At 45.2% G+C, this 24,976-nt stretch overlaps 1 protein-coding gene across 5 annotated transcripts in view; it reads left to right on the top strand.

Annotated features, from left to right (window-relative positions):
• Positions 1-24,976, top strand: part of ASTN2 (astrotactin 2) — an 813,615-nt gene that overhangs the window by 226,976 nt on the left and 561,663 nt on the right. For 4 of the 5 annotated variants that reach the window (XM_053921242.2, XM_053921243.2, XM_053921249.2 and 1 more), the window contains exon 4: positions 5,743-5,895. The exons of the other annotated variant lie outside the window; for it this stretch is intronic. In XM_053921242.2, the coding sequence (XP_053777217.1) occupies positions 5,743-5,895 (153 nt within the window). The remainder of the gene's footprint in view (positions 1-5,742; positions 5,896-24,976) is intronic. 5 annotated transcript variants of the gene reach the window in all.

The following is a 24,976-nucleotide window of genomic DNA, read 5'->3' on the forward strand; positions in this document are numbered from 1 at the left end:
AAAACGGGGAATATGAGCCATGAGCTCAACTTAGTACCTCCATGTTGGACAGTCTTAACTATCAGCTCTGAGCAAAATTATTCTGACATGGCTAGTCGGTCTCCACTCAAGATGAGCCCCTGGCTCCAGCCAAGGCCAGGCTGCCTGGGGCTCCTTGCCCAGATGTTTTCAGAGGGGCTGGGCTGTCAGAGTTACTCTTCAGGTCATATCCAAACTCCAAGACTGAGAAATCCATTTCCATCTCCCAGACAAGCCAGAAAGAGTATGTGTGGAGTGATACAGTAGATAGATGGATCCATGTGATTCGTCACCATAACCTGGATCCAAACCCCAGCTCTGCCGTTTCTAAGTCATGTGACCCTAGGAGATGATTTACTTCTCTGAGTCTCAGTTTCCTCCTTTCTGAGCAGCAGCTAATAGTACTTCCCTTTCAAGGTGGTTGGGAGGAATAAATGAGGAAACACAAGGAAATGCTAGTCTTCTGGCTTGGCAGAGTTGGTATTCAAGAATTGTGAATTTTCACCCTGGTTGGTGTGGCTCAGTTGGTGGGAGCATTTTTCCATAACCAAAAGGTTGCCGGTTTGATCCCTGGACTGGGCTGTACAGAAGGCAACCTGTTGGTGATTCTCTCTCTTATCAGTGTTTCCCTCTCTCCTTTCCTTGCTCTCTAACAGCAATGAAAAATGTACTCAGGTGAGGATTAAAAAATGAAAGAATTGTGAGTTTTCTTTTGACATAGGCTGGATGAGTCTAGAAAAATAAAAGAGGATGATAAAGGTGATCCAGGAGCTTGAACCTGAACTTATATGAGTTTTAGTGATAAACCATCCTAAGCTTATAGCGGAGAGAGAGGAGCCTGTGTGAGTTTTATGCAGGATGTTGAGTATCAACGTGGACACAGCGCGTAGTATCTGTTCTTCAGGGTGGAGTATCAGACAGAAGCTTGCCTGGTATCTGGAAACCAACACATCCCTCACGCCTTGGCAAAGACACTCAGGGTCCAACTTCTTTTCTTCCTTTTTTTCTTCTCATGCCTTCTCTGTCTCCTCTCCTGACCTTCCTATTCCTCCTTTTCTTCTCTCTCTCCAGAGTTTTCCTGCCCTCTCTTCCTCTTTTCACTCTCCTTGCCTCTTCCTTTCCTATTTCCTACGCTTCATCATTAAACACGATTTTACTTTCCCTTCTTGCTTTCTCTTCCTCCTCCATCTTCCCTTTTCCTCTCCTCTGCTCTCTCTCTGTTTTGGCCTGAGGACGGGGGCTCCTCTGCTCAATCCCCAGTGGTTCATTTTACTGAATTTAACAATCTATCATATGTCAATTAGAAGGAGACAGCTCTCCCCCCTCCACTCCCCCACTTTCCTGGGCCCGCCACGATGCTCAGATCAAGCACCATCTGTTGCATTCATCCAGGCGACAGGCAAGCATTTTGCTACTCTGGGGAGGCAGAGCTCAGCGGTACCAGGAGGTAACGTGGCTTGTTTGGACAACTTGATATATTGATACTGATAGAACTACGGAATGGGATTGGGAGGGCTGGGGTGGGAGGGAGAATGGTTTACAGGATGAAATAGGCCACGGAGGAGGGGTTTGCATAAGCACAACCCCCCAAAGCCTATCTGGGCTTTTGGCACTGTTGCTGAGGCAAGAGCAGCCAAACAGATGGAAGGGATTTTCTATAGTCAGAATCAGAAACTCTGCTGCTCAGGGGAGAAAACCTCCCCTCTCTGTGTGTCTTCCTCTTCTCCCGCCAGTCAAATCTGCATCTGCTTGGGAGAAAGGAAAGCAGAAATAACAGGATGGGGTGAAGCTGACCTTTAGGAACTGCTGAATGTCAGAGCCATGATGAAAAGGAATCATAGATCAGTCAAGGTTCTAGATGAACAAAGAAAGCGCCCTTCAATGGGATTTTTTTAAAAAAATTCAATGAAGTGACTATTTATAGAGGTGCAGGCAGAGTGAAGAGAATCTTCATGGGGGCAGTGAGGAACTAGGGATTTGAAAGAGCAGGAAACCACTACCAACCCTGTGAACTATGAAGGGGCAGGGAGAGCAACTAGTTTTACCAGGGCCTGTGAGAACAGCATTTGTGGAGAAGGGGCAGAAGCTGTAAGGGTCAGGGGTCCAAGTCTCTATCAAAATACGACATAGAAACAGGAAGGGCAAAGGATGACATACCCCAAAATTCTGTCTTTCCACGTGCAGAGCCTCCCACTGGGCAAAACCAGCTGGTCGATAACAAGGAGCCATGAAGTACCCCAGAGAGGGTCTGCTCCAGCACGCAGAGTGGGGCAGAATGAACCTGGGGGTGGAGCACAGATCTGGGGGTGCAGATGGAGAACAGACAGTACAGATCAGGAATGTTGCCTATACTGCGCCATTCTGTTCTGAGTACTACAAACACTCCCACTTTATCCATTCAAAGGAATGCACATACAGAGTCTCCACAGAGTCCCTTTCTCTCTTGTGAGTGCGAGATCCGCCTAATTGTACTGTCTGCTCAGTGCCCCCACTTAGACATCTGGAAGACATGACCAAGTTTTCCTGTCTCAAACATCTTCTCTTCCAGTGTTTCTCCTCAAATTGAGAGGTACCATCATTCCGGAAGCCTCTGTGGTTTCCAGAAGATCAGCAGTCATACTCCTTGCCTTCCTTTCCCATGCCCACCTTTTCCAATCACTCACACCTTCGGAGGGCATTGTACCTAAGAAATCACTCTGATGTGCCCACTTGTCTATCTCTACTAATCTGCTGTTTCTGTCTCTCCTCTCTGCTATGCTGTCCACTTCGTATTTCTACTTCCACTGCCCTATCCAGGCTGTTGTCAACCCATGTGTGGACTCTGCACCGTCTCCCCATTGATCTTACATCCACTTCTGTCTTTCTGCAATGAAGTCTTCATTCTGCTATCAGAGCAATCTTCCCTAAATGAAAATCAGACCAAGTCACTCCCCTATCTAAAACCTTCAGCGAGTTCTATTCCTCACAAGGCCCTGAACAGTTAGGGTCAGGGTCAGGGTCAGGGTCAGGTTAAGATTGGGACTTCTCTCCAACTTTATCTCAGGCCACTTACCAGTGTTTCAGACCCAGTGGCTATGGTAGTCCCTTCTCATATTCCTTCCTTCTCCCAGGGGTGGGGGGAGTCTTTGTTTAGACTCTTCCCTCTGCCTCTTTTGCTCTTTTCACTTCACTCGCCCACCCCTGTCACTTCCTTCTCACTTGATTAACACGTATTCTTTTCAGACCTTCACTCTGCTCACTTCCTGTAAGGAAGTTTCCAAGATCTTCCTGGACTGCATCATATCCCTCTAACAGGGCCTCTTATATCATCTTTCACATCTTTTTATTATATGTACCATTTGTACATTTCACAGTTCTATGTCAGTCCTCTCATTAATATTAGCCTTCCTGTCCAGATGGTGGGCATCGAGAGGGGGTTTTGCTTGTCTGTTTTCCACCATGGTACCTTGTGACAGACTGCATGGCTGTGTCCTCCGCAAATTCATACGTTGAAGCTTTCACTTCCAATGTGAGTATGTGTTAGTCTTCTTGGGCTGCTGTCACTAAGTGCCGTAGGCTCAGTGGCTTAAACAACAGAATGAATTTGCTCACCATTGTAGAGGCTGGAAGTCCTGCATCTTTGGGGTCTGGCTTTTACACAGCTGTCTTCTCACTATGTGCTCACATGCCCTTTCCTTGGTGTGTCCATCAGGAGAGCTGCTCTTCCTCCTTTTATAAAGACACCCATCCTACTAGGTTAGGACCCCACTCTTATGACCCCATTTAAGTTTATCTACTAAAAGCTCCGTCTCTGAATACAGTCGCATTGGGGGTTAAGGCTTCAGGATATGAGGTTTGGGAATATACAGTTCAATCCCCAGCAGACCGTATGCTAAGTTACTCTAGGTTTTGGACCACAGTATGGCACAACTCTTACAATTTGGGGCAAATCACTCTCCTGGCTGGGTTGAAAGAAAATCAGGATTGAGCAAGACAGTACTTCTCAGAGTTGGACTGTAGCCGCTGGTGGGAGGGCTCTGCATCCCAGGCTTGGGATTTGGGATCTTGGCTCACCTTTAAGTAGACCCAACTGAGATTATCTGGGGAGAGAGATGGTAAGACAGGCAAGTGAGAAAGTTCTAAGGCCACCACATGGCTGGTTTGTATTGCCGTTTGTCTTTTCCATAGCAAACATAGATTTTCCACTATGTCCCCAAGATGGGGCTTCTCACAGAGCCCAATGCCACAGCCTGCCTTCTGGGTAGGAGCTACCCTGCAGACACATCTGCCAGCTGATGAACTTTCGTGGGAGAACAGGAGCTCCTTCAAAATCAGCGTAGGGTTGTTCAGAAACCTTTGTCCTCTCTAGTGAAATCCCTTCAAAGAAACAAGAAGCTTTGGCATGTCCTATCACTTGGCTTCAGATAGCGGGTACCTCAAACTGAAGAAATTTCCCAACCTCTAAAGGCAGAGATGGAGGGCGGGCTGAGCTGGAAGGTTTCAAAATTGGAGCTCTCTGTGGGACTTTCTCAGAACAAAGGCACTGAGGTCATGCAGCCTTGTTCCTTTTCTTCTTTCTTCTTTCCTCTCCTGGTCTCTAATGTGGCCTCTTTCCTTCCTTCTCAAGCTTTTCTGATTTTTTTTCCTTTCATCTTTCTTTTTCTCTCTGTCCTACTGACCTCGCTTTTTCTATCCTCTAGAACTTTCTACCATTTTCAGTTTTAAAATTTTGTGAGAATGTGGCTACTAACAAACCATGGGGCAGAAATGATACCAGTGGAACACTGGGCTAGGAGTTAGAAGGCTTGACGTTGCCACATGCAAGTTTGGAGTAAGTCATATGCCTTAGTGGGGGGCCTCAATTTCCTGAAGTAAAATGGGGATATCGTACCAAGTGAGGTATGTGTCACAGTAGCGGAGTTTTGTCCCCTGAAATGTGGCTTGACCCATGTGTTGCTGTCTCCCTTCACTGCCACTCTTCTGGTTCAAGCCACTGTTGCTACTGGCTGGCTCCTGCCCAAGCCTCTGTGCTGGCCTCTCCCTTCACCTGTGCTCGGTAGTCCCGGCTCCTGTTCATAATTGTTCTCAAAGGGACTTAATGTGGTCATGCCAATTTTCTGTTGGAAACCTTTCAGTGATTAACTTTTGCCATTAGGATACAATCCACGCTCTTCAATGTGACTTAGAAGGCAATCTGACCCTTCGGCCTCGTCTCCTCCTCACGTGCTCTTTTGCAGCCCGACTCAACTCCTTTCCGTCGCTTGGGCAGCGTGCTTTTTCTGGCCTCACGTCTTTGCATATGTCTCTCCTTCTACCCAGGGTGCTCTTATCCCAGATTTCTTTAGTAACCCCACCCCGATCCTGCCTTCTTTGCTCATTCCTACTCATTCTTAAAATTGCCGTGAAGATATTGCCTCCTCCAGGAAGCCTGACTTGACTCCCAGAGATGACCCTTTTTGATGCTTCTCTCATACTCTGTACTTTCCTATGACAGGTTTTGCACAACGTTGCAAATTCCTACCAAGTGATGAATTTCTTGAATCATGGATTGTATCTTTTCACTACCATATCATGAGGGTTTGAGGCAGTGCCAGGCTAACATAATAGGTAATCGATAAATAAGTGTGTAAGCCAGTACATACATCTATACTGGCCCTGTGCCTTCTGTATCATCCCTGGGTCAGGGAGGGAACTCCAGGGACTCCAGGTCAAGCCCTAACCTCAGCCCCATTACCCACCCTGTAGCTGCAGCTGAGGCGACGCAGGAGACAGTGGAGTCCCTGATGCAGAAGTTCAAGGAGAGTTTCCGCGCTAACACACCCATCGAGATCGGTCAGCTGCAGTCAACACCACGCAGCGCCTCGGCAGGAAAACGGAAGCGGAGGAGCAAGTCTCGAGGTAGGCTCTCCTACCACCTCTTGCCAGGGCCTCGGTGGGCTACCCCCAGTTTCTGAAGATACCAGGAAGAGCTATGCCCTCTTCCCTGTGCTCAGAGAACTCATGCCGCTGTCTCCCTGATGCATCATTTCAGTGGAGGCCTTGGGGACAGCAGACCTGTGCTCCCTGAGCAGAGCTAAGGTTTCTGAGCCCCAGTTGCCTCATCTGAAAATGGGATTGCATCATCCATCTTTTAGAGTGGTTGAGAAGACTAGCAATAGTCTATGGAAAGTGCCTATCATGGGACCGGGCAGAGCAGGCGCTCTTGAAATTGTAGCTGGTGTCATTTTGGAGATGGCAAGGGAGGCAGAATGTTCTCATGGAAGGATCCTCAGGCTGGGATCCCAGAGCAAGGTTCCATCTCATTCTTTAACAGCCTGAATGGTAGGATAGTCAAGAGTAGGAGCATTGTACATGAGACAGACTGGATTCCGATTTCTATGCAAATATGAATTGAAATTTCTGTTCTAGTTCATATTAACTAACCATGTCACCTTGGCAGGTAACTCTGCTTCTCCAAGCTGCCCCCATCTCACAGGGCTGTTACAACATCTTAGCACACAGTCCACCATGCCATGAAAAGCAGATGTTTCCCTTATTCTCCTTTTCTTCCTCCTCCCTTTCTGTTCTCCGCATCATCATCATCATCATCATCACCCATTCTTTCTTCTTCCTCCTCCTCTGACCATCTGTGTGACTTTGTAGATGGGACAAATCCCTTTATCATTGGCTGATTTCCAAATATCATCTCATTTCCTTCAGCCCACTCAGTAGTCTCCAGCTGGTCTTCGCCTCTTGCCTTTGCTTCTCTCTTCTCCAGTTCCCATTCACTTGGTTCTTATCATGTCACTCTCCTCTTTCGGAGCTTCAGTGGCTGTCCAGTACCTTCAGAAGTGTTCAGGCTTATGAGGATGTCATTCAAGGCTACCACAGAGCTCTGCTCTCTCTGCTCTTGTTTCTAAATCCACATTCTCTACTTCCATTGTTTTTTCCATACCATTCTCCCTGCCTGAAATCTCCTGTCTGGACCCTATGAATAACTGTGGTCATGTGTTGACAAATATTCCAAGCAGCAGGCCAAGTGCTATCTGTATCTTACCTCCTTTGATCCTCAGCAACCCTAAGAAGCAGGTACAATGATAATTTCCATTTTGCAGATGGTATCACTAAGACACATGCTGCTCTAGTGATCTACCCAAAGTAAGTACTAGAGCCTAGAAGAGCTACGCGGTCTGAGGTCCAGACTGTAATTAAACTACTGTGCCCTATACTAGTGAAGCCCTACCTGTCTTTCCAGGTTAACTGGATGGCACATTTCCATGAAGACACCACTGACTGTCACAGTCACAGATCACTCGGTAGTCTCCCATGTGTGGCTTTTCCCACTTCTTTTTACCTGTGGTAAACACCAATTTTCATTTTTTTTGTAATACAGTTTTCTTTTGTCTGGCTCTCTCCTTAGCTAGACAGAGAGTTCTTTGAAAAGTGGGAAGTATCTTACTGTTCGAATCATCTTTCCATTTCTGGGTCTAAATCGGCGCCTGCGCACATGATGGACAGATGCTGTTTGTTAAGAGAATGTCCAGGTGTTACACCTGTGAAATGCTCTGTCTCAAAAAACAATGTCTGCAGGTTACGCTGAGGTCCTAAACTGAGGCAGAAGTTGGTGGTAAAGTTTCTTTTTGGAACTCCTGTGGTCAACCCCAGTGTGAACCATTTGAATGATAAAGAACAGTTTCTTTGAGGTCAGCAATGCCTGGGAGCTAATTCGAGCCAGGCCAGTTTCAACTTGCAAGGCTTTGGAAGAGACAGCCGATGTCTCCGAGCCTCATTTTCCTGTTCTGTAAAGTGGGGATGCCAGTCCCCACATCAGAAGATTGCTGTAACAATCCGATGAAATGACGAAGGTAGACTCCCTTGGGATGCTCAGCTCATGTTTACCAGGAACTGAGTGAATGCCGTATTTGATCTGGGTGGGACATGCAGGGTCCTTTGGAATTCTGCTCAGACGTACCTGTCCACCTTTATTCCTCCACCATTCACCAAGAATCACCCTCCTTTATCTCTACCAATACAGCTCCCATAAATACACTTGATTCCAAGTCCATAACCTCCCCCTTTCTTTACCAACCTGAATTCATTTCCTTAGTGTTATATCCTAAACATTTCTTATGCCACTGAATTCTTCCCTCAAAATTTCCTTTCATGCACCACAACTGTCTTAATGAGGCCCCTATCATTAGGCATTTGATGTTTCTAATATTTCACCACCATAAACCATACCACCTGCAACATTTCTTTTTTTTGCTCAAAATTTGGCCTTTGGAATCTGTTTCCTTCTCTTCTCTTAGAGAGCAGAATTTCAGAATTAGATAATTAAAGGAAATCTGCTGTTTGACTTAGGCTGTAATTAGACATCAAGTTATTTTAATTTACAAGTTAAGTGGGGCCTAAGGACCATTATGACCACTAACCCTTCTCCCACCTGCAACTATACCCTCCTTGAGACTGGCTCTCCTTGAGGCAGCCAGTGTAATCTTTTTAGAAACATAAACCTGATAAGGTTGCTCTCGTGTGTGTTCAGTTATTCAGTGGTTTCCTGTTCTCCATGGAATCAATCCAAACTCCCTGCCATGGCTTCAGCCCCTGTTCGGACTTCCTTCCTGTTGTAAGAACATAGAAGTGCTTCTCCACTTTAGAGTCTGAGAACTGGTCTTCCTTCCCCTTGCCGTGCCTCTTTTCACTCCCAGCTGCTCTCCTGGCTGGCCCCTTCTCACCTGTCATCTCTCAGCTCCAATGTCAACTCCTCAGAACTGATTTCCATGACGACCCAACCGACTGTTTTCCTCCTTTCCAACCTCAGCCTGCTACTGGAACATCACCCTTTTGTACTTCTTCCTTAATATTACAGTCTAAAATTACTTGTTTGCTTTTCTACTCTTTTCCTCTCTAAGACATGTTTCATATTCTTAAACCAAACATGTAAAAATATTTAATAAATATTTGTTGAATAAATGAGTGAATTAACCTCAAAGATCATTGGAAAGTGGCCCAGTTTTCGAATTATCAAATTGATGTTTAAGGGGGACCCAGGATAGACCAGAGTCTCCTGGTACAGACTTCCTGGGAATCCTGTTTCCCCCAGAGTGGGGCTCAGTGATGCACAGCATAATAAATGTGTTCAAGTAAACATTGTTAAAACAAATTTTAAAATGGCTTGTTAACATTGTGCTCGTGATTGTACTGCCACCACGGGATAAGGTTTTTGCAAGAGAGAGTCCAAGGAGAGTATGCACAACCTCTGCACATCCCAGCTCACACTACAGGTCCTCAAGATTTTTTTTGGACTAGAGAACTTCATGGTTAATAAAAGTTTGGGGAATTCTGCACATGCCCTCTTCCTCTTGGAAATTTCCAAATGCATGTTAGACTATTAAAGACCCTGGGAAGTCCTGCACTAGAGAAAGCAGGGTTTCTTGGTTTACCTCAATGGCTACGAAGCCATCTTGACCACAGACTCTAGTCCCCATCCCTTCCATACCCCGCCTCCTGGATCATTTATTAACATCTTGAGGAATAGAAGCAAACACAGAAGCACAATTGTGAAAGTGCTCTATTAGCTTACACTGATCATGAAAAATCCCAAATATGATGGTCTAACTTCCTCATATTCCTAACTTTCACAGTCTCCTCCTTTGCCTGCCACCGAGGTGGCTGCGAGCCCCCTGGCCCAGAGCGGGAGCACCTGGCCTCCCTCTGCTTCATTAGGCTTTGTGCCCAGCCTGCAGTGCCCAGAGGTATGCAGCAGAATGAGTAGCAGGAAGCTGTTGTCATGGAACAGAACACGTGGTTAAGAGCAGCTCCCATGTGTTTTTGTAGCGATGGCTTCCTCCTGAGAGGACCGTGGATGCTGAAATACATCATCCTTCAGCCAACAGGAAAACAAGCAGTGGGAGACTTCAATGCTGCCTTCTTATCTGTGGTAGGGTTTTATGGGGCAGCTGTTGGGTAGTCACTCCCCCAAGTCCATGTGCATTGTAAAGGAGACCTTGACATTCAAATGAAGCAGAGTAAGATTCCTCTGGATGTGAGGAAGGGGTTCCTGAGGTCCAGTGATCTTTAAAAGCAGGAATTTGTATTTGAAATTCAGTTCAACCATTGGCTAACTGAATGATCTTCAGCAAGTGAAGAGGCTGTGTTTAACCTCCATTTTCTCGTTGGTGTAGTCTGGTGCCTGGCATGTAGGTGACCCTCGAAAAAGAGTAGCTAATATTCTTGTTGCTACTAAGGTCCTACTCATTTGCCCTCCACAGGCTCACACATCCATCTCCTCCTGTCTAAGCCGTTGCCTTGGACTTGGTTGAGGTTTCATTATCCATCATCCATATCCTTGCAGCACCCTCTTCATCCACAAACCCATCTTCCATTCTGATGGCTGGAGCAATCTTTTGGAACCATGGCACTCTCCCGCCCAGAATGTTGTCCTGGTATTCTGTCACTTGTATGGGGGACCTCTCAAGCTTTTGCAGTGAAGGCAGATGAGAATCAACATATTCCCAAAGGGTCTGCAGCTATGCTCAAAAGACATTTGTCATAAGTCCCAAATCCCAGTTCCCATCTTAAAAAATATATCCATGTCATTCTACTGGGTTGGCTAAAAAGTTCATTTGCTTTTTTCCATAAGATGGTTCTAGTAGCACTTAGTTGTCTTTAACTTCATTTGAAACAATTTTGTTAGATTGTATTGTGACAGCTGTCATATCAGTGTGCATTAAAAAATTTTATCAAAATTGGTGAATTTTTGTGCAGCCATTTTAATATTGAAGATGGAATAAAATATTTGGCATGTTATGCTTTATTATTTTAAGGAAGGTAAAAATGCAACTGATATGCAATAAAAAAAAAGATTTGTGCAGTGTGTGGAGAAGGGTCTGTGACTAATCGGAAGTGTCAAAAGTGGTTTGTGAAATTTCATGCTAGAGATTTCTCGTTGGGCGATGCTCCATGGTCGGGTAGATAAGTTGAAGTTGATAGTGGTCAAATCAAGACATTAATTGAGAACAATCAATGTTCTACCATGCAGGAGATAGCTGACATACTCAAAAAATCAAAATCAATAAAGTTGTTGGTGAAAATGAAAATATGTCTTTTATTTTAGGGATAAAACTAAACGGAGTTTTTGACCAACCCAATAATTTATAATATGTGCATACTATTTTAGTTTAAACTATGTTACATTAATTGTCAGTTAAGTTGTTTAACCTTTCCTCAAGTCTTTCGGGAACACTGATATCCTGGGAAGATGAACCACCCTTATGCTGATTATACATGGATGATGCTGGACCATCCTCCGAGTGTTTCCTGAGGATCAGAGGAGATAATACCAGGGAAGCTGAGCACAGAGCCACATCGAACCTGTGTGCTCTGTTACTTTATTGCTTACTATGCTTATCACTACTGTTTTATTATGACTATTAGTTTTGTCAGTATCATTACCCATTAGGCATATACAGGCTCCGGCACAAATAGTTCGCTTTTTTTTATTACAAAATCTTTTACTACAAAATCATAAGCATGTAATCTTGTAACATAACAATATCATACTCAAGCACACCGTATGACATTGTAGGTGAAGTGTTCAAATTAAAACTGTAAATTATTATACCCACATTATTACCCTACCCACCACACTCATGCAGGCGTTACTTCTGCCGGATCTTATATTGACCCAGTTTTAGAATCTTTAGGATGAAGGGCTCACTGTTTAACAGGACTAAAATGTTGCCTCAACCTGCTACACAAAACTCCTTTCTAGCCTGGCCTCCAGCCTCCCTCTGGGCCCCTCCGAGGCCCGAGCCTCTGTGTTCTGTGGCCTCTGGCACACTGGCCACTTTCCCCCTCTGCTAACATGCCTTCCCTGTGTGTGCACTCATCGTGGTCTGCCTGAAATGTGCTCCTCTTCTTCCCTCTCTCTTCTTCAGGCAATAAACTGATACTTGTTTTTTCAAAATTCAGCTTCACAGACTTCTCTGTGAAGACGCCCCTCCCATCCTGCCCTCAGCCCTAATTCGACTGAGTCAGTCACTCCTCCTCTGGGCACTGGATGCCATGTGCTGCTTTCTGTCACAGCCTTTATCAGTCCATCCTAAATCCACGGGGACACATCTGTCTCCCACCTTACTTCCACAATCCCGTGAGGGAAAGGACAGTGATTTATGTCTCTAGGTAGCCCAAATGCTGAACACAGATCTGGCATAGAAAAGCACTGCCTGAATGGAAGACTAGATGGATGGATGGGTGGATGGAGGGATGGACGGATGGATGGAAAGAAATAGTTGAGATTTCCGTGGCATACGAAGGGTTAACAAGACATGGTACAACTACCATCTATTGAGCGCGTATTATGTTCTAAGTTTTATGCTCATCAAGTATATCTCATGTAAAAATTCCCCCAGATTTCATTCTACAAGAGAGAAAATTCAAGCTTTGACAGGTTCATTGACTTGCCTAAGTGAATTCAGAGCTCTGACCCAGCCAACATCCCAGTCCTCAGATGACCTGGGTTTTAGTCTGAGTAGCCAGACCAAGGTCGTCGAGCTGCGAAATTGTGAAGGCCTGTCTAAGCACTGGAAAGGACTGGTAGCTTCTCCTGCAGTGGCAGGTGTTTCTCTGTTATCCATGCTGCTATAAGGGTGTTTGGGGCTACGAGATTCTGGAAGGTGAGGTATCTCTCTCCGAGCATACAGACAGGAATGTCCCCTTGCAGGCCGCCGCTGGCCTCAGGAACCCCATGCCGTGTCCTCAGGAGTGGCAACCCCAGTGGGTGTGCTCCATGAGATTTTATGGTGCTCAGGCAACTGTTTTTGGCATGTCACACATGTATAAGATGTGCCACCCAGATCTCTGCCCCACAGCACTTCATCCTTTGGAAGGGGCAGGGCATGAGCCATTTGTACTACAATGGTATACGTGGGATGGTGTGGGTTGGTCTGGGGTGTTTGCTAGACATGGGTTGGGGAGAATAATTAAAGAGGGCTTCACAGAGGAGGTGGGCTTTGAAGAATGCATTCCTGTTAACTAGGGAGAGAGGTTAGGAAGGCATTGCTGGTAGAAGAAAGTCAGTATAAGAAGGCACATGCAGGGCATTATGGGAATATCTGGGAACACTGTGAACAAAGAAGATGCTGGTAAGGTGGGCAGACACCAGATCCACTGGCCGGAACAGGCCCTGGAATTCCCTCCCACAATTCCCATCTGTGCCCCACACTGGGAGGGGAGGTGCGTTCTGGCTCCTTTATCCTCCCTGATAGGTAAGCCCCAATGTACTCTTTTATTGGGAGACTCTGAGCTCAGAATGCAGACTGATGTTAATATATTTTTTCCTGTTTATTAGTAACCGACTATAAATTATTCACTTGGCTGGGAAAAAATTCAGAAACATTAATGGCTTTAAATCATTTGCTTTATTGGGTTGTTGCTGTGCTTAAATATTGAATAGGCAGTCGACAGGATCAGTCTTTATTCCTTTGGTTCCCATCTTTGGTTTCCCCCGTCGAGCTCCGTGCCCCCTCCAAGCCTTCCCTTCCACCCCAGGAGTTTGGGTGGAGCTTGCTGCTCCTTTTGCCAGAGGAAGATCTGATACTGAATAATCAAGACAATGGTCGACTTGAAACCATGAGAGAGTTACAGGGATAGAAAGAAGTCTGGATACACCCCACACACCTGGAGTCTAGTCCTAAGTCTATGGTGAAATCCCCCTTTTCTCTACCTCTGTGCCATTTCTCCAGCTTGATTTTCCTCTGTCTCCATGGCTGAATGTCAAAAGCCTGCTTTTCCTTCAAAGCACTAATAACACTTTCTCCGTGAAGTCTTTTCAAATTTTTCCCTGGAAGCCATGCATACTTCCTCCAAATTTTGATAACCTCTCCTCTATCTTCCTTATGATACTTGTCATTTACCACCTTTTATTAGAGTAATTAATGACCACTTCTCCCTTGATTAATCTCCTTAAGTATAGTGACTATTTCCAGGTCATGCCTTGCTTCCACATAGCAGCCTAGTTCCTGACAAATCTCAGATGCTCAATTAATGCTTGACGAGTTAATGGACAATTAACCAAATGGGCTGCATGATCTTGGACAAGACCTTCAAGCTCCAGGCCTCAATGTTCCCATCTAGGAAGCTGTGTGGCTTTGTGGCAATGAACTGAGGTTTTGGAGTCAGACCACGTGGACTCATATCCCAGCTCTGCATCTGACTCGCTCAACTTTGGGAAATGACTTATTGTGCTAAATTACCATTATCCAATCTGCAGTTTTGTACATCGGCCTCCTCGTAAGGAGGTTGGGAGGATTGGTGTTAATGTACGTAAAGTGTTCAGCAGGCTGCATGGAACACAGTAAGTGCTAATAAATCCTGGTTGCTAATTTGGAAAGCAAAGGTGATGGGCTAGATCATTTCCACAGGTCTCCTCCAACTCAAATGGTCTTTGACGATGAATCTGATTGGAAGCATTTATTGTCTCATGTGAAGTCTAGTATTTAGAGTCAGAAAACCTGGTTTGAACCCCAGCTGTTAAGTTCAGTGGGTCCTCAAGGAAACTGCTTCATTTTGGGGTTCTAGCCCCAGTCCCTGGGGACATGATAATACCTGCCATTCTTGTTTCCCAGGGCTGTTGTGAGGATGTGTTGGAATGGCAATGCTCCTTTAAAGGGTTACCTGCATCCCAGACTCAGATTACTCTCTAGATCTCTTGGTAGATTACCCACATCCCAGAATCAGAGCCTTGGCATCTTCAAACGCCAAGGGAATTGGAATGACATACATATTTGATCTGGGAACCTTTTCGGGGGGGTGGCTCTGGTTTCCTTTTCTTGGCCTCAGGCCCTTCCTAAGAGATGCTGCCAGGGCCGGTACCCCTACACCTAGCCATCCCCTGGTTGTGCTGGACTGAGGCATGGGAGTGCTGGTTTGTAGTCAGAGCACACAGCTGCTCCCATAAATCTTCCCTGATGTGTCTTTCAGAGAAGTTTGCCTTCCTGAAAGTGTATGTCTCCTCCAGGCGGTTTTCTTTGTTCATCTGAAATATGTCAGGTGGCTGTTGGTTAATTCTGTCTGGCCTGGCTGAATGGAGAGGCAACTGCGAGCAGCCTTAAACAGAAGGCTCTGGACCCGGTCCTGGAGGGGGGACACAACACTGGGATATTGGGCCACTTCGTCAGAGTGGTCCAATACTATGTCAGTGAAAGGTGTGGCAAATAATCACCCTGTGGCTTTGTGACTTAATACAGCAACCACTCATTAGGCTCTTAATTCAAGCATTTGGATGGGGCTCAGCTGGGTAGGTCTTCTGGTCTGGGTGCAGCAGGCTCATCTGGCCTAGGCCGTGTTCCCGTGGTCAGCCAGCTAGCTGAGGCTGGGTCACAGGAGCAGGGCTCCAAATGCAGCAAGAACAGGAGACCTCTGTGGGAGCTCTGAGGCTGTAGCTCGGAAGGTGCACATCGTTCTTCCTGCTGCATTCTGTTGCTCAGGGAAAGTCGTGAGGCCATCTCAGATTCAAGGAGTAGAGGAACAGACTTCATTTCCTGAAGGAGAAAGGGACAAAACATTGGAATGAACCTTGAACCCTACAAGTATTGAAATTCCATGAAGCCTCTATATTACGTTAAAACCTGGGCTGGTCCTCTAAACCTCATGAGGAATTATGATCATTCCCACTTTGTTGACAGACAAACTGAGGCTCAACTATGTGACAAAACTAGAAGCTGGTCAAGGAGGACCCGGTCTCTGATCCTAGTCCTTCCATAGCTGAGCTGAAGACCATAGGCACACCTTGTTTTAGTGCGTGTTTCCTTTTGAGCTCCGTAGCTGGTGTGTATTTTACACGTGGGAGGCAAGACCCTCCACCAGCAAACAGGTTAGGGCTTGGTTTATCGCAGTGGTCTGGAACTGAACCCGCACCAGCTCAGAGGTGTGTTGGTATTCTCTTCTGTACCTCTGCCATCGTGCCTCTTTAAAGAGCCCTAAACAGGCTTTGATGCCAAGCCATTGTTCGTTAGATACAGGCTGGCTTGTGGTGTACGGAAGGGCAAGAGATTTGGATCCTGGCTCCATCCTTGCAAAGGCCTGAGGTCTAGTGCAGGATCATCAGCAAATGTTTTCTGTAAAGGGCCAGATAGAAAACATTTGAGGCCTTGCTGACCAAGAGGCAAACTTGAACATAGTATGTAGATACTTACACAATGAGAGAATGTTTTCTATACATTTATACTAATGAAACTCAATATATAGTAATAATCAAGTACCATTTTTTGTAATAAAATTCTACTAATGAGAATGGAGTTTATGACACTAAAATACGAATATCACATAATTTTCCCATTTTAAAATCTTCTTCATTTGATTTGCTTTAACCACTTAAAGATGAAAAACTATTCTTAGCTTGTGGACCATACAAAAATAGGCAGTGGGCCAGATTTGTCCTGCCCAGTATAAGGGGGTATCTTACCCCACCCAGTATAAGGGGGTATCTCAGGTTTGTACTTACACGATCCTAGATCTAACACCATGTGACTGTCTAATTGCTGTGTAACTTCAGGCAAAGCCTTGATGTCTCACAGTAATTGTTGCCTCAGGCTTCCAAGCACATACGAGGGGGAAACAATTTCCAATGTTCGCTTAGTCAATCAGAGGTGGAAATGAATTTCAAGTTCATCTAATCTGACCTGGTTTTAGAGGTCAAGAATGATAGAGGGGAGGCCTCATCCTTGCCACAGACAGGAACTAGAAGACCCGGGAATGGAAGTCCCCTAACCTACCAGATTAGTCTCTTTTCATGCCATTCGAGCTGTAAAATCACGTAGGCTATACCACCTGCACTGGAATCGACTGTTGGGGAACTGGGATGAAACCCACTGTTAGAAGCTGGCAGCTTGGGCTCTTTTCTAATTCAACTGTTATCAAATGGGTAGATTTGGGAAGCTCTGCCGTTGTGCATGTTCGCGATTGACGTGGTTAACTGTGCCGAGGATGTGGGCTGGAGTGCAGGAGCCCTCAGCAGGAGTCTTCAGGCTGTGCTCCAAATACGTGATCAGGGGAAGGGTGTGGGGGATGTTGCTGAGTAGCTGGGACTCTTTCATGCAGCTCCTGTATTTATATATTGGGCTTCAGTGTTTTGGGGGAAAGTCCCAATCCTAGAATATATGACTTTAAATATAGAAGATTTTTCTACTTGTAACAAAAGGTCCCATTCCTACATGAAAAGAAAGCTGGCAAATTGTGTAAGCCTACAACAGTATGGCACACGCAGAGCTGATCAGTCCTTATTCCTTTCACACACACACGTGTGCACACACACACCATATGCTGGGTGAATTATAAATTTTTTTTGTAAGTGTGAGTTTATCCCAAAAATGAAGAAAGGAAACTCCTCAGGTGTAAGGAATGCGGGAGAAATGCAAGGCCTGGGCACTGAGTTTAGAAGCTGATGCCATGGTGACCCCAGTGGGCGGCAGGTTGGGCTGGGATAAAAGTGAAGAGAAAGCAGGAGGAAGGAGAAAAATGTAAGGCAACATTGTAGCAATAAGCCCAGGGCATCAGTAACCACAGTGAATATGTTTTGCATGTTAAAATTCAGAGATAGCTTATATTAAACAAATCCGGTTATATGATGTTTAGAGGTTTTCCTAAAACATGGACACAAAAGTTTGACAGGGAGGAAAAAGGAAAAATATATAGTAAAGCAAATACTGATCAAGTAAAATCTGGGGAGGAAGTATAAATAGAAAGCAAAATTCTTCGGTGGAAATGCCTTTGGAATCTCGTGAGGGATTACATAGAATCTATACATGGCTGTGGACATTTTAATAATATTAATTCTTCTAATTCTTGAAGACAGGATACCTTGCAAGTTATTCCAGTCTTTTTCAGTTGTTTTTTTTTTTTTTTAATCCGTGTCTTACAGTTTCCAGGGTAAAAATCTTTCACCTCTTTGGTTAAATTTATTTTTAAGTACTTTATTGTTTTTCACGCTGTGGTAAACAGGACCCTATTCTTTATTTCCCTTTCAGATAATCCATTGTTAGTGTGTAGAAGTGCAACAGATATTTGTATGCCAGTGTCGTATGCTGCATCTTTATTGAATGTGTTGATTAGATCTAAGGGTTTTTTTTTTTTTGGTGGAATCTTTAAGATGTTATATATTAAAATCATGTCATCTGTAAAATAATGTGTTTTTTAGGAATAAGAGTGTCAGTAATTAATCATAAAAAGGATGGATCACCAGGAGACAAATGAAGTCTGTGCTTACGTGCAGGGACAGCCCAGCTTCAAATTATGTAGAAATAACACTAGAGAGAAATACAACAAGTCGATGAGTAGATAATCAGAGTGAAAGATTTTGCAGAAATCTTCCTATTAGATCAAGTAGGCAAAATAATAATATAGAGAAATAGAACTGTACTATTAAAAGTGTGATCAAATGGACAGGTATATAATTCTGTCTTCAAGAATCAGAATTTAAAGATTGTTCTCAGGAAGTGAGAAAATCTCCTTATGGGTCTTGACATCTTATAATTTTAATTTTCTGGCTTTGGCCTCATTCTGTGAAATTTTATTTTGTTTTCCACGATGACCCTGTGACACTTATGACTAAATGACTAAATGTGGTTTAATTTGTATCCCTCTGCAGGACATTTCTTTCAATCAGGGGTGAGAGTCTAGGGAAGCCAACTGTGTGCACTGAGTTTATTTGGATTTTGCTTTCTGGAGGAGAAGGGGGTACAGAGGGGGGTGTGGCTGAAAGAGAACACTTCCAGGAAAATGGTCCCTGTCAAGACAAAGTGGTAGTATTTCTGTTTCAATCCATATTCCTCATAGTTATCCTTCAGGCCATAGAAATAGTCCATTTTGTTAGGGTAGCTTCTGGAAATAAAAAGGCCCTGCGTAGGATCTAGTCGTGTGAAGGTTCTGGGGAAGAGCTATAACATCCGGCCTCCTCCTGGCTCTGCCAGCCTGGTTCCCTGGCCAAAGATGCGGGCTCAGGAGGGGGGCGGGGTGGTCCCCTTCAGTGGCCTGTTGTGACATGAGTAGCTGCGTCCACAGATTCTAAGATGGGGAAGGGTCTTGAAGAAAATCAGCTTTCAGGCAGGACTACATGGAAGTGGTTTGACAAGATCTTGAGATAGGGGATTACCCTGAAAAAAAATGACAGCACCTGTCAACAAATGACAGAAGAAATGACAGAATGGCTAGGTCTCTGAGAGATTCTCTGACCTCATTCTAAGATCAGCTCCTGTGGTCCCAGTGCATCCCCTGCCGTAGGATGAGTCCTTCCTAACTTCTCTCTAGTGTTGTTGCTGAGTCTCATTTCCCAGATGCCAGCCCTTCCTGCTACATCCCTCTCCATGACCTCCAACGTGACTTTCATTCATTCGTCCAGCGGGGTGCCTACCAAGTGTGAAACACCCTGCTAGGCCCTGAGATGGAAAACCAGACACAGTGTCCCTGTCCCTGCACTCGGTATGGAGGAGGAAACAGGCAGGCAATCGATCAAGCAAGGAAGCATTCAAGTGCAACAATTACAAATTGTTGTAAGTGTGTTGGAGGAAATGACCTTGGTGTTGACCATTTAAGTTGTCCACCAGGCCTGCAATGAAACCAGTTCGGCTTCCTCCCTATTCCTTGCCTTGGCTGGAAACCATCTCTGCCCATGACCCCTCCAGCCGAGATGATGTTAGGGGAGGAACAGATCCCGAGGCTAGTGCTGTGGTTTGTCCTTATTCTGTTTCCTCCTTTGGGATAGATATCTGATAGCAAACAACAGCAATAATCGGCCGCCTATTTTGTGCCAGTCACTGTCGTAGGTGCTTTGAAGTGTGTTATTGTAACCATCCTTCTATAGCCCTATTTTGTAAAAGAAATGGATGTTCAGAGACAAGAGTTGAGTGGCCTGAGCGCCCATGGTCAGTCAGTGGTGGAGCCTGGCTACAAACTTAGACCTGTGTGCTCCCAGCCTGCTATGCTTTCTCCCACATTGTAGCTGTGCTTTTTTGCAGTGCTCGCCTCTGAGACTTGCACTCCATCACCTGTGTGAGGTCTCTGCACGCTCACACACACACACTGAGGCCTCAGAGGTTAGACTGGAGTTTGGCAGAAATAAAGGACCCTTTCCTGAATCCCTTAATTACCCTGGTGGGGATTTGCACTGATTTTTCTTGCCTAATTATTATTAAGAATATGCCATCTGTGTAAATTAGATTTTATGATTTTGCTGTAAACTTTTGTGCAATTTAGTTTTAAAAAAAATGTAACCTTTATCTGTTTTTCTGATGGGAAATGTTGGTTTAATGTAGAAGGTCTAATTGTCTCCACCACATGTTAGAAACCCAAATGTAACTAAACATTAAGGTTAAATGATTATATCACAACTTACTTGGTTTGCATTTTACATCCAATTGAAAATACAAACCCCTCGCCTCATTAATCCTTTGTAATTCAGTCCCCCCACCCAATGAAATGATACTTTTGGGACACATTTATATCCTTTTAACAGCCGCCTGACAGTTCTGCCGATGGAGTTTGTATCCAACTTTGTTACTGGATAGTGACAACTTGCCCTGATGGATATGTGTACCTAATTATTCTCTCACAGTTAGATTTAATTAATGCTTGCCCTCATCATAATCTTGCAGCTAGCGAGCCCTCACTGCAGGAGCAGTTAATGGCAAAAGGATTTCTTTTTTAGCCAAGAGAGACTCCAAAAGGCTTTGTGGAAACTCTTACACTTTTTTAAGAGGAAACAACTGCATCCAGGCCGGCTTCATTTCTTTCCCTCCCCGCAGTCATGCCGCATGTAAATGGATTTGAGGCCACTGTGGGCGTGGGATTGTTAAACCTAATTTCAGACTAAGTATCACTAATATGTGCAGCTCCGACAGACCCACAAGGAAGATGTATACTTTTTAATATCTTAGCGTAGAATCGTGGTATCCTTGCTTCATTCTGTTTATGTCTCTGTACAAAATATGTATTTGTGTCTTTTTCTAACTAACTGTCTCCCCAAATGCTACCCAGCATTTATAATAAATAGCTATGAGAGAGAGGACATATTAAGAAGAAATGACAGGGGAGACAAAGGGAATTTGAAGATAAGATTTGGAAAGAGAGTAGTAGGTAGATCGCAATAAGGAGAAGGGAGTGTGCACTAATAAAACCCCATTAGATGGGAATACTTTACAAATAATCGGCCCCAGTCCGTGCTTGTGAAATATTCATGTGCCATTTGCTTTTGATTACCATAACGGCAATGCCTTCTGTTTGCACAGGGCTTAACAGTTTACAACACGTTTCCACATTCATGATCTTTGCAACATCCCCGGGAAGTTAGCAGAGAAGCAGGCACAGATGAGGAGACTGAGGCCCAGAGAGGTTGAGTCGCTTGCCCACAGTCACACAGTGAGAAAGTAAAAGGACCTGGCAGTGAAGCCACAGCGTTGAAAGCCAAATCCCATGCTGTCTTCACTACCTATGCCACCTCCCTTTAGGTCTGAAAATGCACACAGGGAGGATTGGAGTGGCTCAAATAGCCATTCCTCTCTGCCTTCATTTGTCTTGCTCTAAAGCATCAGCAGACTCTCAGCTAAAAGATACCATCTGACTTAACAGCAATGTGATGCTACTTACTTTAACGATTACATACAATATTAATGAGCATTATTACTGTGTGTTATTATGGGAGAGTTCATCCAGTAAGATCCGAGAAGCCTCCGGGAAAATGTGGCCACTGCTTAAATGCCTTGACCTTGAACCCCAAAGAGGCCTAAAATAAATTACTCTAGTAATTCAGGATTGTGGAATGGGAAATGGGTACTTAGAAACCATCCCATCGTACAGGTGAGAAAACTGAGGCTATAGAGAGGGCGAAGTGACTTCTCTACCATGAGTTAATGAGAGGTCTGGGCCCCCGACCCCGGTTTACTGACTCCCAGTGTATATCTCTGCCCACTACACTATAGCTGCAACCTTAGTCTGGAAGAGGACTAAGGAATCTCCTTTTTGACAATGAGAAACAGAGGCATTGACTAGGGCAGTGGTTTACCCAGGGCCACACACTGACCCAGAGGCAACTGTGGGTCCGAAATTCTGTCTCCTTAATTTCTGTGAACTCAGTTCAATTTAACAGATATTCTTTGTGTGAATGTTATGTGCCAGGCATATATTATGTGATAACAGCTGCCTACTAAGGCATAGACAGCCTTGTTACAGAGACGGGAGGAAAGAATGCAGCAACTTGCCCTTATTTGGCACCGTGGGTAAGAAGAATGGGGAGCCATTTCCCAGGGAAGTCCAAGTTCAAATTTAAACAAGATGACCTTGGAGAAGACAGCTGAGGAGAGGTGGAGTGGGAAGGGGTGAAGAAGGGTGGGGAGAGGGGAGTTACCACCCTCACTACAAAAACCTCTTTTCTTTCCTTTTCTCCTAATGTTGTTACCTCTGTGTCCCAAAAGATAAAAATTTGAGTTGAAGAATAAAGACTAGTTGCCTGTAGAATGAAGCCTCTTACATCTGGCCATCACTTTACAGTGTACAAGACACTAGTCACCTGCTGCCATGGTGTCCTTGTTCACCAAGGGCTTACTATGTACCAAACACCAGGCCCATGTTCTAATATGTCTAATTAAATCTGCACAATATCCTTCTAAGGTCAACATTATTATGACTCATTTTACAGACGGGAAAATGGAGGCTCACAAGACCAGGTCCCCTTGCCAAATGCACATAGCTGGTCATTGGCAGAGTCTGGATCTGAGCCCAGATCCAGAGTACGGGTAGAGTACAGAGTGTTGGAGACTAGAGTGGTGCCCGCAAGGTCAGCCTCTGAGTCCCTGTGGCTCTGGGACAGTCACTCCCAAAAGGAGATTCCTGAATGAGCCTCCTCTGCATCCTGGAGAACTTGATAGAGATGCACATTTTCAGGCTCTGCCACGCTGCAGGGGAACCTAGCAATCTGCCTTTCAACTGCTGTTCAGGTGGTTCAGCTGCAGGGCTGAGTGAGAGAGCCCCTGTGCTAGGAAAAGACTCCCATCCTTGGTTTCTTTTTTGTGGAATCTCAGGGCCAGAGAGAGACTGACTGAGTCTCACCCCTTTGTAGCTTTGTCCAGCACATCTGGTCTCTGTTTTCTGGATTCTATTCTATTTTACATGGGGGTTCAAACCCAGCTTAAATCAGGTCGAGGGCTGAAAACTTCTTAGAAGGCTCCAGGGACCGTGGGCATGTTTTGTGTGGCGTACTAAGCTGTGGCATGTGTCTGAACCGCTGAAAGTGAAGGGACAAGTTCCATAGTTGCCTTTGCTTGCGTTCTCCCCTCAATAAATTCACTCATTGATAACCCCAGCCAGACTGCCTTGCTGACTTATTAAGGCTTTTGTTTAAGTTGTTATTGAGCAAGCAAGGGGAAGAGATCCTATCTTTCTGTTCCAGGGCCTGCCCAGCCAATCAAATCATATGAGATCTCTCCAGAAAGTATCCAGACACACAGTACTTATTAAAGAAGATACAAGATACAAGACACATTGTACACAGGACAATGATGCCTCAGCCCCCTTCCAAGTAGGCACCTTGGGACCTCACACAGTTCTCCCAGTCATCATCAGCTGCCCCATTGTATTTTCCTGAATATCATCGACATTCTGAAATCTCTTCCCTTTCAAAGGTGATTTTGGTTTTGGGCAAAGCCAGAAGTCACAGGGCGCCAAATCTGGGCTTTAGGGGGAGCTGAGCCACCTGGGTGATTTGGTGTTTTACCAGAAACTCTGCACAAGACGTGATGCATGAGCAGGCTTGTTGTCATGACGAAGCTGCCAATCACCAGTTGACCATGGCTTTGGCCTTCGGGATCATCCAAATAGTTTCCACAGAAGAATATTCAAGCTTAACGCAAAATTTGATGCAGATTTGTTGCTCTACTTGCTCAGTCATTTTGAATGCAACGGCCACACAATACACTCAAAGCCGCCTACTGCCCCCCCCACCCCTGCTAGTACCGTGAGTCATCATTGTTCATACATGCACATTCCAGTCCACTCTCCTTGGCTGCCAGGTTACACTGGTGTTGCGCAAACTGTTCTCATTGTATTTACAACATTTGGACTTTTTCTAGACAGATCTCATGCATCCATTTATGTTTTACCTTGAACCTCTCCTCTTTCCACACAAAGTGGATGACCAGGCCACTCTTTCGAGTTCTGCCCATTGAGCAGAAGTGGTCTATTTTTGGCTTATATCTATGTATGGAGCCAATACCTCTTTGTGACATCAGCTTGGCCTTCCACCCACCCCCTCTACCAGGTGGTCATAAATGTAAGGTGAGTGACAGGTGCCTGTGGTGGATGACATGGGATCTGGGCCATCTACTTGTGTAGTTGACCTGTGCCCTCTGACCTTGCTTGGGCCTGAGCCTGGTTGTGCCAGTTGCCATCTCTCCCACATGACTTGGTGAATCTGACAGAATCCAGCTCTTCATAGGCAGCTCTGGCTTCCTGGTCTCTTGATCGGACCCAGCAGCCTACCAGGAGCGTCTCCTCCTGCCTGCAAATGCATAGCTGTATTCTGCAGATGGCATGGCCTTATTCCAGAAGCTTAGGGGTCCACATTGTAAGTCTCCTAATTGGCACTTGCGATGAACTGAACACAGTACTTATGACCACCAGCGGCTCTTATACTACAGGGGCCACTGAATCAGATGGTGCAAATGGCAGGGTCTGCACCCAAGCCTGACCTGCTGCAGAGCCTTTTCCTCTTCGATTCACTGGGAGCTGGCAGCCTTCCCCGCCACTGGGAAAGTGGTGGGGGAAGTGTCCCCAACTGTTTAACACGCTGCCTTCAGAACCCAAAGAGGCCTCCCAAGCCTTCTGGAAGTATAAGATGCAGGGTTTTCTAATTTATTTTGGAACAGATGCATGGCATGCCACAGACCACAGACGTCTAAACACTTCACTGATGTGGCAAACCCTGATTCTTTATCGGATTTCCAGTACCTTCTGG

Source organism: Desmodus rotundus, chromosome 1 (genome assembly GCF_022682495.2).
Source record: "Desmodus rotundus isolate HL8 chromosome 1, HLdesRot8A.1, whole genome shotgun sequence".
In the NCBI taxonomy this organism is placed as follows: domain Eukaryota; kingdom Metazoa; phylum Chordata; class Mammalia; order Chiroptera; family Phyllostomidae; genus Desmodus; species Desmodus rotundus.